At 32.2% G+C, this 14,608-nt stretch overlaps 1 protein-coding gene and 1 long non-coding RNA gene across 2 annotated transcripts in view; both read left to right on the plus strand.

Annotated features, from left to right (window-relative positions):
- Positions 1-2,934, plus strand: LOC140439951 (uncharacterized). Its single transcript, XR_011950760.1, has 3 exons — positions 1-354; positions 455-699; positions 759-2,934. It is a non-coding gene; the product is annotated as an uncharacterized lncRNA (long non-coding RNA).
- An 848-nt stretch (positions 2,935-3,782) lies between these two features.
- LOC140439949 (reticulon-4-interacting protein 1, mitochondrial-like) overlaps positions 3,783-14,608 on the plus strand; it is a 35,410-nt gene continuing 24,584 nt past the window's right edge. The window contains exons 1-3 of the mRNA XM_072530142.1: positions 3,783-4,610; positions 4,790-4,995; positions 13,054-13,251. Coding sequence (XP_072386243.1) covers positions 4,397-4,610; positions 4,790-4,995; positions 13,054-13,251 — 618 coding nt within the window. The 5' untranslated portion in view covers positions 3,783-4,396. The remainder of the gene's footprint in view (positions 4,611-4,789; positions 4,996-13,053; positions 13,252-14,608) is intronic.

Consider the following 14,608-nt stretch of genomic DNA (forward strand, 5'->3'; position numbering starts at 1 on the left):
TATAGACAACAACCAGTATTCCCACTCCGCTTTGGCGCGAAAGTTCGCGCATTTTACTCGCGCAGACAGCGACGCCATTTTCTCTGGACTCCGAAAAATTTGACGGCTCTCATTGGTCATTGGCCATTGTCATTTGTCATAGATAAATAATATAGAGGCCATTGTATTTGTTTACTTTTTGTGTATTTATAGATACAAATAAACTTTATACATTTTTTATTTCGCAATTACGTTGTATAAGTACGTCGATATGTACAAAAATAAAAACAAAAAGCCTTGCCACACTTGTGCAGCTACAAAGTGTTGTAATAATTCTAGGAAAAGTATTGTTTTCTTTCCAAAAGATGTTAATAGGTGAGTGTTAAATTAGGATTAAAATTGTGTATTACAGATGTTAAGATGTTATATTATTTATTAACGTTTCATCGTGTATTAAAAAAATGTTTGTATTTAGGCAAAAATTTGGTTAATGGCATGTGGACGAGAAGATTTATTGAATAAGGCAGAACGTTTACATAGAAGTCATCGTCTTTATGGTACTCATTTCGACAATAAGATGTTTCTGAATGATATGAGAAATCGATTACAACCTTCTGCAGTTCTCACAAACTTTCCTTTAACAGAGGGCTCATCAACTTTTGATCATACTTATTCTGCAGTAGTCCAAAACATGTCTTCCAAGATGTCCTATTAATGAAGGTAAATAAAATAAATAATTAAGATGTAACACATATGTAAGCTTTCTCTTTTTCTTTTAGAAGTAGTGAAAAGTTCAGCTATGGATATAGAGAAAAATGTTAGTATTAAACATAAACCATCCACTATAACTGTACTTCAGGATATTACTATTACTCCTGGTAAAAACAACATATTCCATGGAGAACCTGAACATGTAACTACACTTCCAGTAACACCAAGTTCAACTCAAGTGTCACAACAATTATCAATAAATACTCCCCGAAAAAATGTATTATGAAGTACAGTTATACAATTAAGGAAGAAAAACCATTATTTAAAAAATAAACTTCAGAAGTTACAGTCTACAGAAAAGAAGTATATTGACAATTGAAAAATTGAAATTTTATAACCTATTTGTGTGGATATTTAATAAAAAAATGTTTAAGAATTCCATAGTTGTGAAATATGTGGCATATACTCAAAAAGTGTAACCAATTTGTGAGATACTATTGTATATTCATATTTAACGGATATGAAAATAGAACTGGTGAGACATATGGTAATCTAAAAATGCCTACTGGTGATTTTATTAACTTTATTAGTATACTTGACTGTCTCTTTCACAAGAATTTTGACATATTAGCTGTACAGCCGAATATTATTAAAACATATGTTTCTCTATTTAGTACAATAAATTTTAGCCACCCTTGTGAACAATTTCCACTAAAATATTGTAGAACTTTATTTAGCTGTGTACGTTTGTACTATTCATTAAAATTCATGAAGAGAAATTTGAAACTGAAAAACATGAAAATATAACCAAAAGAAAAAATAATAAATTGATTATTTGGAAACATCAATAAAACATTATTTACTTGTTTATAACAATATAATAAGTCAAAATACTCTTTTTTATTACAATGAACAGATAATATCAATCAATAATTAATATACCCATTTAGGGGTTTTCTTCACATTATCTTATGTTTTTAGTGAGATATAACTAAAATATCTGATCATATTCCATAAAAATGTATTAGAGTGTTTCTTCTAATTAATTAATAATTAATTATATTGACATTAATCAAGATCAAGTAAACAAAAATGTAAAATATCATTCAAAATCACATTTGAACAAAAGCAATTAATTATAGAATAATCCATACTCCTAAATTGCTTTAGCTAATTTCTTTTCATATTCCTTCCCGTTCACTTCTTCAGAATTTACATTTCCATATATCTCATCGCAGAACTAATTATGGTTCAAATATAGGTATGATCTGACTTCTCATACATGCAAACCAGTGCTCATGAGATATAATTTGTTTAACTTCTGAAATTTTAAACTACAAAATGATACTTTGTAAACTTAATGTGTACTTGTTTTATACATGTATATTTGATTTTTATCTGTAATTGTATTTATCTACAATGTATTTTTGTCTAATTTTGACAGTGGGTCTGTCACCTTTGTTATTATTAAATAAACAAATAAATGTAATATCTAATGCAACATGTAATAATAAATGAAGTTCATTTAAAAATTTATTTTTTATTTCCACAAATACATTCTAACCATTAACAGGATGACGCTACTTTTAGCACTTTGTATGATTCCGTTAGACGTCTAATGTACATCAACAAGGATTGTAAGAAAAAACTCAAAGAAAAATTGTCCTATGAAGTACAGTTATAAAATTATGGAAGGAAAACCATTATTTAAATAAAAAATTCAGAAAACATTCTGTACATTCTACAGAAAAGAAATGTGTCGATAATGTGACAATTGAAGACTACATGGCACTTACATCTAAATTTTGTCCTTCGTTAAATTTAGCTAATTTCACAAATGTTCAAATTTTACAGTCTAGAAAAAAGGCAAGAGGTAGAAGATTCAGTAATCAGTTTAAACAGGATGTCTCTTAATGTACTTCAAGGGGCCAAAAGTTTTACAAAAATGTTTTGTGTAGCAAATTTTGTTTACCCAGCCCTAATATATTATTTAAAAATAATATACCAGACAGCTACTCAAAAAGTGTAACTAATTTGTCGGCTAAAACTGTATATCAATATGTTAATGTATATAAAAATAGAACCGGTGACACATTTGGTAATCTAAAAGTCCCTACTGGTGATTCTGCTGACTTTATAAGTAGGTATACTTGACATTCTCTTTCAAAAGAATTTTGACATATTAGCTGTAAAGCCGAATATTATTAAAACATGTTTCTCGACTTAGTACCATAACTTTTAGTCGCCTTTTAAACAAAGTCCACTCAAATATTGTACAACTTTATTTAGCCGTGTACGTTTGTACTATTTATTAAAATTCAATAACAAATTTTCCTACTCAAAAATATGAAAACAAAACTAAAAGAAAAAATAATAAAATGATTATTTGGAAACATCAATAACACATTATTTAATCGTTTATATCGAAATAACAAGTCAAAATAGTCTATTACAATGAACAGGTAAGATCAATCACTAATCAATATACATATTTAGGAGTTTTGTTCACATCCTCTTGTGTTTTTAGTGAGATATAATTAAAATATATTAACTGATTTCAAACTCTGTATTTGAATTTTGAAATGAAACTTTGCATTTTATTCTACTTTATAACCATACAGCTTTAAAACTAGCATATTTATTAAAAACTGTTGCATAACTCTCCATTTGATTTTTTTTTTGATAGTGTATAAGACAGTTCTGTAACAAATAGTTGTGAAACTTTAGAAAACAAAATCATAAATACAACGCAAAACAATTTTAGGTTTTTTTTTTTAATTTCTCGAAGAATGAAAGAGTAGCAAGAAGAGTTTTGAAATTGGTTGAAATTAAAATCAATTTTGTTAAATAAATCAAAGTCGGCTCTGTCGCGTCCATATGTGCAGGGCCAGTCCTCGGTTTTCGTCCAGAAAATATGGCGTCAAGGTCACCGAATTTTGTCTAAAAAGATCAAAGGTACCGCGGTAGAGTGAGAATACTGGTTGTTATCTATACTGTGCAACAACTATACTGTGACATGACCTTCTTATTGGTTATTTAGGTTACGTGGTCGAGAAACCTGCTAATTAGAAAGAGATGCAGGGACTGCTTTTGTGTCACGTGTCAGTCAGACAGTCAGTTCAGTTTTCTCTTCTCTGCCGCTCTGGAGAAACCCCACTGTCTGACTGTATTGCGCTCAAGTTATTCTACGCTTTAAGTTTAAACTTATAAACATACTTTCAAAACTAAACTTTCAAACATAACATAACCAAACTGTGACATGTGATATGTGATGTGACAATATTATCAACAAATATTAAACCGCAAAGAATTATAGACGCATATAAAAATAGAAAATATTTATTTATATTATTATATTTAGCCAAGCATTTTACACATCAAAGTGTTAGGTTAATGATACAGAGCATACCTCTGTCTAATTTTTATTCTAATGTAGGTACTTATAATTTTTCCAATTAGAATAGACCATAATATACCAACGAATATAAACGCATATTCCTTGATCATACCACATATTATAATTTTTCATGTCAGTTTTTTTACCGGAGTTAAAGATTTATATACATCTGAAAATAACCTTGTCATCTTTAATTAATTCAAGTCTATGAATAATAAAAGAGTAATTTACATAAGTAAATAAATTTTATTAAATTAAAAAGGCGGACACATAAAATTTCCTACAGTTGTAAGTTTACAAGTGATCAGAATGTTAAAAAGAGTATTTTCAACTTTTGGGATTAACTATGACAAACAAGCTCTTACTGAAAAACTAAAAATGAAGGCCTGGCTTATTCATGAGTATGGTGGTATACAAAATGCACAGCTTGGAGAAACTCGGCTTCCTATTATTAAAAGTCCTACAGAAGTTTTAGTTCAAGTTCACAGTGCTTCGGTTAATCCTATAGATATATTAATGATGGGTAAGAATATAATTTTTATGTATAGTTAAAATTAAACTAAAGTGTGCTGTAAATTCAACAACTATTCAAAGCACATAGCATTTCAGTTAGTTTATTCTAATTCTCTGTTATTTGTGTCCAAGTCTGAGACATGAAGTTATACGTATTATTATTAATAGTACACTTTTAATTTCTTGTAGGTGGTTATGGTAATACTCTATTGCAAATTATGAGGAAGGGTGAATTGGAACTTCCTCTAACAGTAGGTAGGGATTTTTCAGGTACTATTTTAGCCAAAGGACTAGGTGTATCTGATGAATACAAAATTGGTGATGAAGTATATGGTTTTGTGCCTTTATATAAACCTGGAGCATTTTCAGAAGCTGTTCTAACTGACTCCTCATTTGTAAGTTACTTTAAGTATATTTCTGAATATGATATTAAAGATTAATGTTTTCTAAATTTTAATACAAATTATTAACATAATAGATAATTAATTTTTTTCAATTAAACTATGTAAACTTGTATCATCATTATCATTAAGCTTTACATACCCTAGGGATTATAGCTAATGCCATCTGTCCAATTTCTTCCTGTCCTATCACTGTGTGAATTTTCCAGTCTTTAATTTTCTTTGTTTTATATCATCTTCTACGTCACATCCAGCCATCTTCTTATAGGACTTCGTCTATACCTGGGTGCCCAGTTAGTTATCCTTCTTAGCAAATCTGTATGTGGGCATCTCTGTATATGCCCTATCTATTCTAAGCACAAAGATTTTATGTATCCGACTATATTTCCTCCCTTTAATTCTTCTTCAATTTCAGCATTTGTTGTCATTCTTTTTTCTACTGCTCTTGTTACATTGGGGCCTAGTATCATTCTCATTATTTTTCTTTCAAATTTGTTGTTCTTTCTTGTTAATTGTCATTGATTCCATTCCATATGTAACAAAAGATCTTATTAAGGTACTAGTACAGATTAGAAAGCTAAAACAATTTATATTAAAAAAAAATATCGGGAAAGAAACGAAAGGCAAAATTTACAAAACAGTCATCAGACCAATAATGACATACACTGCAGAAACAAGACCTGACAGAGGGGACAAAAAGGATGTTAGAAACAGCAGAGATCTGTAATGTTTTTGTTTACGATACAAAGTTTGTCCTCCTTATTATTGCTTCTTATATCAGATTAAACAGTATTGGAGAGATATAGTCACCTTGTTTCATGCTTTTGTTTACTTTGATCTCCTTAGAAATTGTTCAGTTGAAACTTGTCTTTGCTGGGGTGTTCTTTAGATTCACATTTTGGTCCAAATAATTGTACTACTAGTAGAAGAAGTTAAAGATGAATTGGGTATTGTTCAGTTGACCAGATTGTAATAAATAAAAATAATAAAAAATAAAAAAGATAAAAAAACCAATATTTTACTATACATCTTGCCAAAGTAAGCCATAATTCATTGGATGCATATGAACTGGATTTCTATCGCAGGTAATAAGCCCTCTATGGATAAAGAGGTTTACACGAATTGGCTCCCCATGAAATTCTAGAAAATTTAGGTAAGTAGGTGATGGATTTTATTGTGGCAACCAGTAATGGATTTTCCCATCATTCTTTAAATTCATATACCCCTTCGTCACAAACTTATTTCGAATGACTTTGCTAATAGTTTTTTTTAGATTTATTGCTTGCACTTAATCATATTATCGAGAAGATGGAAGCTACAAAAATGTTAAGCGAACAGGGAAAACCTGTGGTAGTGAACAGTTAAATTATAATTGCTGTCAAGTTATGGTCGGGAGAATTGAACAGATGATAGTGTGCATACCATGGATCCAAGTTGAATATGAAAACAGAAACTTCTGCACCATTAACAATGCTCAACTTTGGTGGTGAGTTTTCAAGCATGAGAGCAGCAGTATAGAAACGCTATACCGCCAAAAATTCAACAATTCTTTGAAGAGAAAGGCTGTTGAATACATTTGTGAGAAGTCCATGAAACTTCTTCACAAAGTACAGTTCTGGCATCAAAATGCTTACTGTGTATGATGTACACGATAAGGAACTGCATGTACTACAATCAGAGGAAGGTGTTACTGAAACTACAAACGTGTGTGAAGGAAGTACATGAAGTGATAAATACAAGTAAAATAATGACCAATAAAGGAGAATGGTTCTTATTAAAAAATGATTCGGACGCCAATTTCGTGGTGTTTTCTTGTGAGACAAGTTTAAAATTTCTTGTTAGACGAAACCTACAAATACTGCACAAAGTATTTTTGTCAACTGTTTACAGTTCAAGGGCTCATGAACGAACACTACGTACCTCTTGTATATATCTTGCTTCCCAAGAAACCGTTTCCTACGTACGTGTGTTCCAGTTTTTGAAAGAGAAGTTTATGAGTATAAGCGTAATTTTTGACCCGGTGGTTCTGTATGTGGATTTTAAAATAGCAATTCAGAAAGCAGTTTGCCAATTTTTCCTAAATTCTGATTTGAAAGGATGCCGTTTTCACCTTGCTTAGTTTATTAAACGATTCTTAGTCTATTTCAATTTAACTTTAATTACATGAAACAGGTGACAAATATTCAAACATTGGCTTGTCAACGGAATATTCAAAAGAGTCAGACATTTTGGGTTATTTAAAATACATGTTTGGTCTTTCAGACATCGGGCATTTCAAAAATTTGCAGATTTCTTGGTGAAGAACTACATCACTGAAGACACCAAATTTCCACCTATCATGTGGGCCGAGAATACTACATATCTACAAAGAACGACGAATGGATGCGATAGCTTCCATTCAAAATTCAATTGTGTTTTATATTTATCATCCTAACATTTTCCAATTTTTGGAACTTCTGAAACATGTTCAAATAGATAACTATATTAATGTGAGAAGTGGTAGTGTCCCTAAAAGTGTATGCCGAAATGCAATATGTCTTAAAAGAAATTTCATTGACTATCAAATATGTCTTCTACAGGAAAAAAGTGTAATTGCTTTTGAGCTTCTAAAAAATATGTCAAGAAGGCATCACCCTGTATAGTCGTGTAAGTTGCAGTTTTTTTAACAAGTAAATTGTTTACGACTACATTTCTAATTTCTGGTGTATATTACACCTGTTTTCCTCAAAATCCAGGTTTCAGAAGAGAAGATTCAATTTCTGAGAATTTCGTAATGAGCGAGAGCCAGTTCATGAATTGGGTTGGGAGCCAATTCGAGTAGGATTAAAGTGATTTTATAGGGCTCCGAAGCCAGTTAAGGTGCGCCGAATTAATTTGATTCAATATAACATTGCGAGATTGCCCAATGCACTTTGATATTGAATGTGTCCAGTGATCTATAAATATATCACCTCATATGTTGCATACTTAACAATCATTCAATATTTTCTGCAATCTTAAATACTTATTTAAATTATTGTATTAACATTTTTTTGAAATTAAAAAATCCTTGGGCGTTATCTGGATATTAAAAGAATAGGCCGTATTACTTTGCATACATTATTTTTTATATTACTGCTCCAATTCACAATTAAGTATCTTGAATATAAATGGATTTAATTTAATTATTTAATTGTAGGATTGAACATACTAATATTTATTTAGTTTTACTGTCTTGAAGATCATATTCCTAATTATAAAATAAAAATAAAAAAGTAAACAATTCTAAATAATGTAATATAGATTACATAATTATAAAAGTAAATTAAAAATAAAGTTTTTTAATTGTAATTAATAATTACAATGTTTAAAGCTCTTCCCTACATGCTTTTATTACTTTCCATTTTCTTTTATTATTTTCACCATTATGTTAGTCTTATGCATCTATAATTTTAACTCTTCCCTAACATATTATTACTTATTTTTTTTCTTTGTCTACCTTTTCTTCATTTCTTCACTTGCTTTCTGTACAGGAATAATTTTGTCACTCTTTCACTAACCATTCTTTCTAGTCCTAATCAGCCGACTATTCGCGACTCTAAGTATGCCATTATTACATCGTTATATGGAATTTCTATTTCTTCATTTGTTCATATTTTCCACCTCATTTATGTGTGAATGCCTCCATAAATGTATTTAAATTTATATACTTATATTTGATACTCTTTTCAAAATTTTGGTTTCTCTATTGTAGTTATAAAGAGATATTGATTATAAAGAATCTTAATATCCGATGATATTTAGATCTTCGGTGTTTAGAAAACACTATGGTTTAGAGAGAAAGTGAAGACAAAATGTAAAGAAAAGAAGAAAGCCTTTTTACAATACAGAACACAACAAACACAACAGGCATACAACCACTATAAACGAATCAGAAATGAAACGAATACTTTAGTTAGACAAATAAAAAGGAAAAACTGGCAAAGCTTCTTAAAATAGATGGAACACGACTTCTATGGAACACAGAAAGAAATATGTAGAATGATCAGAGGACACAGAAAAGAGGTGAACGAACTAATAAAAACATAACACATTCAGAAGGAAACATGGGCAGACTACGTTCGATCCCTATTTGCTAAAGGTGACGATAATGAACCACCAACACCAGAGGTGACGACGAACGAAGAAATAAATATTGAGTACGAAGAGGTAAAGGAAGCATTAAGGAAATTAAAAAATAAAAAATCACCAGAAGAGGACAGAATACCGAACGAACACCTAAAGTACGGAGGAGCAGATTTGACCAAACACCTATTAAAACTAATCCAAAAAATAATAGAACAAAACAGAATTCCTCAAGAATGTAGATTGAGCATCGTAATATCTCTCTTCAAAAATGGATACAAATCTGACCCGGCAACTTTAAGACGAATTAATTTATTAAACACAACACTAAAATTGACAACCAAAGTGATAACAAATAAACTTAATGAATTTATAACTCCAGCAGAAGAATAACAAGGTTTTAGGTCGGGAAGATCATGCACCGACGCTATATTTATAATGAGGCAAGTGCAAGAGAAATCATTAGAATACAACAAACCGGCATATCTATGTTTCGTGGACCTTAAGAAAGTATTTATCCAGGTCAAATTAAAGGACGTTATCCACTTATTGTACGCAAGAGATATACCTCTAGGAATAATAAAAAGGATGGAAATATCTACCAAAACAACACAGTAAGAGTAGAAGAAGAACTAACTGACTCTATTGAAGCTGGCAATGGGATAAAACAGAGTGATTCCCTAACTCCTTTAATGTTCAACCTGATTATGAATGAAATAATAAAAAAGTAAGGACTAAAAAAGGATACCAAATGGGAGAAAAACAACTTAAAATAATCTGCTATGCAGACGACGCAGTACTACTCCCTTAAAGTGAAGATCATTTACAACGTATGTTGCACCAATTTAATATAACCGCCAGAAAATTTAACATAATTTCCCCAAAAAAGACAAAATGCATGGTTATAATAACAAATTTACTAAGATGTAAATAGAAGCTGGAAGGTCAGATAACTAATAGAATAAGTGATGGATTTTAAATATCTAGGCATCAGATTATCTAGCTACGGAAAGTTCGAAACTGATGTGGAAGATCAAGTGAATAGAGCAAACCGGGAAATAAAAATGTCAGGAAAGAAATGAAAGGCAGACTTTACAAAATAGTCATCAAACCAATAATCAGACCAGAGAGGACAAAAAGAATCTTAGAAACAGCGGGGATGAAAACACTTAGCAAAATTGATGGGAAGACACTATGGGACAGAGATAGAAGTACAGACATATGGCGTAGATGCAAGGTGGAGAACATTAAGAACTGGGTAAGAAATATAAGAGTAGAAGGGAACGATCATATAAGCCGAATGACAACAAATAGAGTAGTAAAGACTTAGTGGAGGCACATTGAAAACAGATAGAACCATGTCTACATAAAAAGAAGAAGAATAAGAGAACTGGCCACAACTTCGAGATGTATAGCTTTTGTCACCATACATACAAACACGGCGATATAGCACCTTTCACTAGCGGCCTTTGCTCTAAATCTATGACAAATAAGACATCTGTGAATAACCTTCTTGACCTAATTTAAACCGTTGATTATCCAAAATCGTTGCCGTATATTACCTAGGGAAGCTTGAACTCCAGTGTGTCCAAGTGACATATACACAAACTTGGTCAAAGGAGATACTGTATGGTCGTCTTTTGGCAACAAAACTGGGTATTTATGGTTAAAGGGTAAATCAGACGGGCCTATCCGGCCACCTACTAATATAAATCCAGAGAGAGAGAGAGAGAGAGAGAGAGAGAGAGAGAGAGAGAGAGAGAGAGAGAGAGAGAGAGAGAGAGAGAGAGAGAGAGTCCCCAACCCAATCCCCAACCCACAACCCAATCTAACATATATCATCTATTACGATGTGATGTGATAATATTCCGTTTTTTCTTCCGGTAACGAGTCTAATACTATTAATTTTAAATTTGAATAATCAATAATTCTTTCTCGTAAGAAAAAGTGACCACAAAACCATAGAGATTTATTTGACAGTTCGTGAGGAGAAGGGGCCTCGATATTTTATATCCGGAAGATTGCGTGAGCCTGGTACATGACGAAATTGTAGGTTTGGAGTCAATTGCTTTATTAATGCTATTCTATTCGGAATATACTGTTTCCATTTATACGAATCACCGGCTAACCAAGTAAAAACTATCATGCTCTCCGAATATATGTGACATGAGCTAAAGGATAAGCCCTTCTCAAAAATCTGTTTTAGAGTTGTAAATAATCTAGCAGCTAACAATAATCCTCCTAATTCCAATCGAGGAATTGTAGTTTCCTTTAACGGAGCCACCCGAGATTTTTCCGCAACCAACAATGGCGAAACTGATCCATCCAGATAAAGAGATCTTATATACGCACATGTACTATAAGCCTCCCTGCTGGCGTCTGAGAAGATATGAAGCTCATGTTCTTGTCATGAAAATACGATCTCGGAATTCTACACATGTTTAATTATTCAATCTTAACCATTCCTTAATGATGGAATGTCCGTGATGACGTCATCCCATCCAATTTTCAGTTTCCACAATTTTTTTGCATTAACAACTTTCACTTTAAAAGGTACTGGTTAATGATGCATTGACTACATGCGACGTTTAGTAAGCTTACCTTCAATTAGAAAACGAGGACTAGAAAAAAGAAAACTATCTTGTTGCGGGTTCCAGTGTAATCCTAACACTTTACTATTTTGAGATTTCCTAGTGTGAATTTCTACATTATCGCGAGCTGCCAGATTGTTAGACATCAAAAACTCTGATGAGTTTTAGTTAAACTTATGACGAGAAAAACAAGCTGCTTTCAGAAGGGAAGACAGTTGGTCATACGATACTTGCAATTCACTAACGTTTGCGTACCGGCTAAAGTATCATCTATGCACGTATGTCTGATTTAGAATTGCCATTGGCGACTAAGGGCATCGTATGGGCCTTGTTCGCTTTATCTTTTAAAACTATTTGACTATTGTATGAACTGCATTTTAACCCATATAACAACTTTTCTGCAATGGGTTTCAAGTACACGTTACTTAAATCGGCAGTAAGAACGTATTTAAACATCCTGAAACGACATAATAATCTACAACAATGACGGCTACAAATTTCCACCATTCAACATTACTTCATTTAAATTAATGCCATCTGAAGTAGGGCAAGAACCATCGTAAACCACACGAATTCGTTTACTGCCGTTCGTTTTCTGCTTCAAAACAGTAAAATGAGGAATAAAGTGTTGATGAAATGATATTGAGCAAACACTTCGGGATTAACAATCAACCTTTTTTTAACATTCAAAAACCTTTTCTGTGCAATCTTATACGATTTACTTAGTTTAGACGTTGCATTTTGTGAACATAGAGATGTTTCTTTAAATATACGCTCCGCCATTTTAGCTTCAGAGCCAGTTGTATCGATTACAGGTATCTTTTCAGCCTCTCAAAAATCTTTCCACGAGAGTATTAACGTTTTCATCATTTTTCTCTGGTGAGCTACTCTGAGAGCAGTCCTGTTCCATACGAGACACAACTAACTAGATCCAAAGTTCGAGAGGAATTAGGAGAATCCTTGTGACGATGATATTTACTGTTAACTGAACCATCAACAATCTAAGCAAACAAGGTATTTTGCATAGTTTAGAGTCCTTTACCTAGGTAAACTATGCCATTCGAGAAAAGTTTATAACAGAAATCTGCGCCGAGGAGAATAGAAATTTCTGCCTTTTATGAAACCAAACTGATTATACGATATTTCCGTTTCATCATGTATCTGTCTATCAATTACTCTCTCCATCAGATTTTCATGATGTGACCGTGTGACTAGTAGTTGTATGTTTATATCGTTATATTTAATAATTTTGATTTTGAGTAATTTTGTCTTGCTTTGTCATTTCTTTTTTTTACCTGGAGGCTTTTCCTAATTAGGTTAAGCAGTAGCATTATAAAATATTACTGTATTTTTTTAGATCTTACCAAAACCAAAACACTTAAATCACGCGGAAAGTGCATCATTAGTATATACAACTATGACAGCATGGAGTGCACTTTTTGTTTTCGGAAATATGCTTACAAAACAAAAGGAAGGATTAAGAGTGCTAATCTTAGGTGCTTCAGGAGGGGTTGGAACTTGTGCAGTTCAGTTGCTTAAATCTCAAGGTTGTGAGGTGAGTAAGACAAAGTTTATATTTTGGATTGTAGTGTTAAAAAATACTAAATACATTTATAATATTTATAACAAACAAGTAAATTTCATTGAAAAGAATATATTAAGGTAACAGAGAGGGTACACATTGCAACCAGATTACATGAACAATACATACTGAATCATGGTAAATGGATATTTAAAATTACTAACAGAGTAACTACAAGCAAGAGATACAAGTATTGTACCATTTAAGTGGAAGAATAATGTTAAATAGACATCTGATGAGCTTTTGTAAAAGTGATTTTGGGAGCGAGGAAGGAACTTCAAACCCAAAGTTAAAAAGAAACATAATAGATCAAAGAAGATAGAAGAAAAAAATAGAATAGACTGGCAATCGACTAATAAAAATCGAAAAATGTCATATAGCTGTATACCTAACTAATCTAAAAATAGTCCAGTCTTTAATGATAATATCTTCCTTTCCACTAAATATTTGATCTTAATTATAACGTGGCGGCACCACACTCCGCTATGTGTTACTTGTTATGTGGCTTCGTTGCATTCGCCCAAATATTTGTTATTCGTCAGCGAATAACAAATACGCTACTCCACACTTGTGCCGGCTGGCCAAACATGCCAAATATTTGCGTGATGCGTGTTTGGCAGAACCAAAATGGACATGACGTATTGACGGTCGCTGCAACTTATTTTTACTTAAATCCAGAAATCGCATTGACTTTTTATTTTAATTTTTTTAGCAGAGGAACAATATTTAATAGATCAGTCCAAATTCTAGCATATGCAGACGACGTGGACATTATAACAAGAACTAGGGCGAGAACTGCGGAAATCCTAACCGAGCTAGTAGCAGCAGCAGAACGAATGGGTTACAGATAAATCAAAATAAAACCAAATTCATGTCGACTAACACAAACACAAGAGCTGGAAATGTTGACACAAATTTAATCATCAATGACCAAAACTTCGAAGCAGTCAAAGAGTTCATATATCTAGGGACATCGGTTAACTCCAATAATAACACATCTGAGGAAATAAAAAGGCGAATAATAATTGCAAACATGTGTTATCATGGTCTATCAAAGTACTTAGCTAACAAACGTCTGTCTCAAAAAACTCGTATAAGGCTGTATAGAACACTGATAGTCCCCGTTCTCACATATGAATCAGAGGCATGGACGTTAACGACAACAGATAAATCCGCTCTATCCATTTTTGAAAGAAAGGTGCTACTCAAGATATTCGGAGCGGTCTGTGAGAACGGAATATGGAGGCGTAGATATAACTTTGAAACATACATTTGGTGGTCATATTACCACTATAATTAAGCGAAACCGCCTGCAGTGGGCAGGACATGT

This window comes from Diabrotica undecimpunctata, chromosome 4 (assembly GCF_040954645.1).
Source record: "Diabrotica undecimpunctata isolate CICGRU chromosome 4, icDiaUnde3, whole genome shotgun sequence".
Taxonomy (NCBI): Eukaryota; Metazoa; Arthropoda; class Insecta; order Coleoptera; family Chrysomelidae; genus Diabrotica; species Diabrotica undecimpunctata.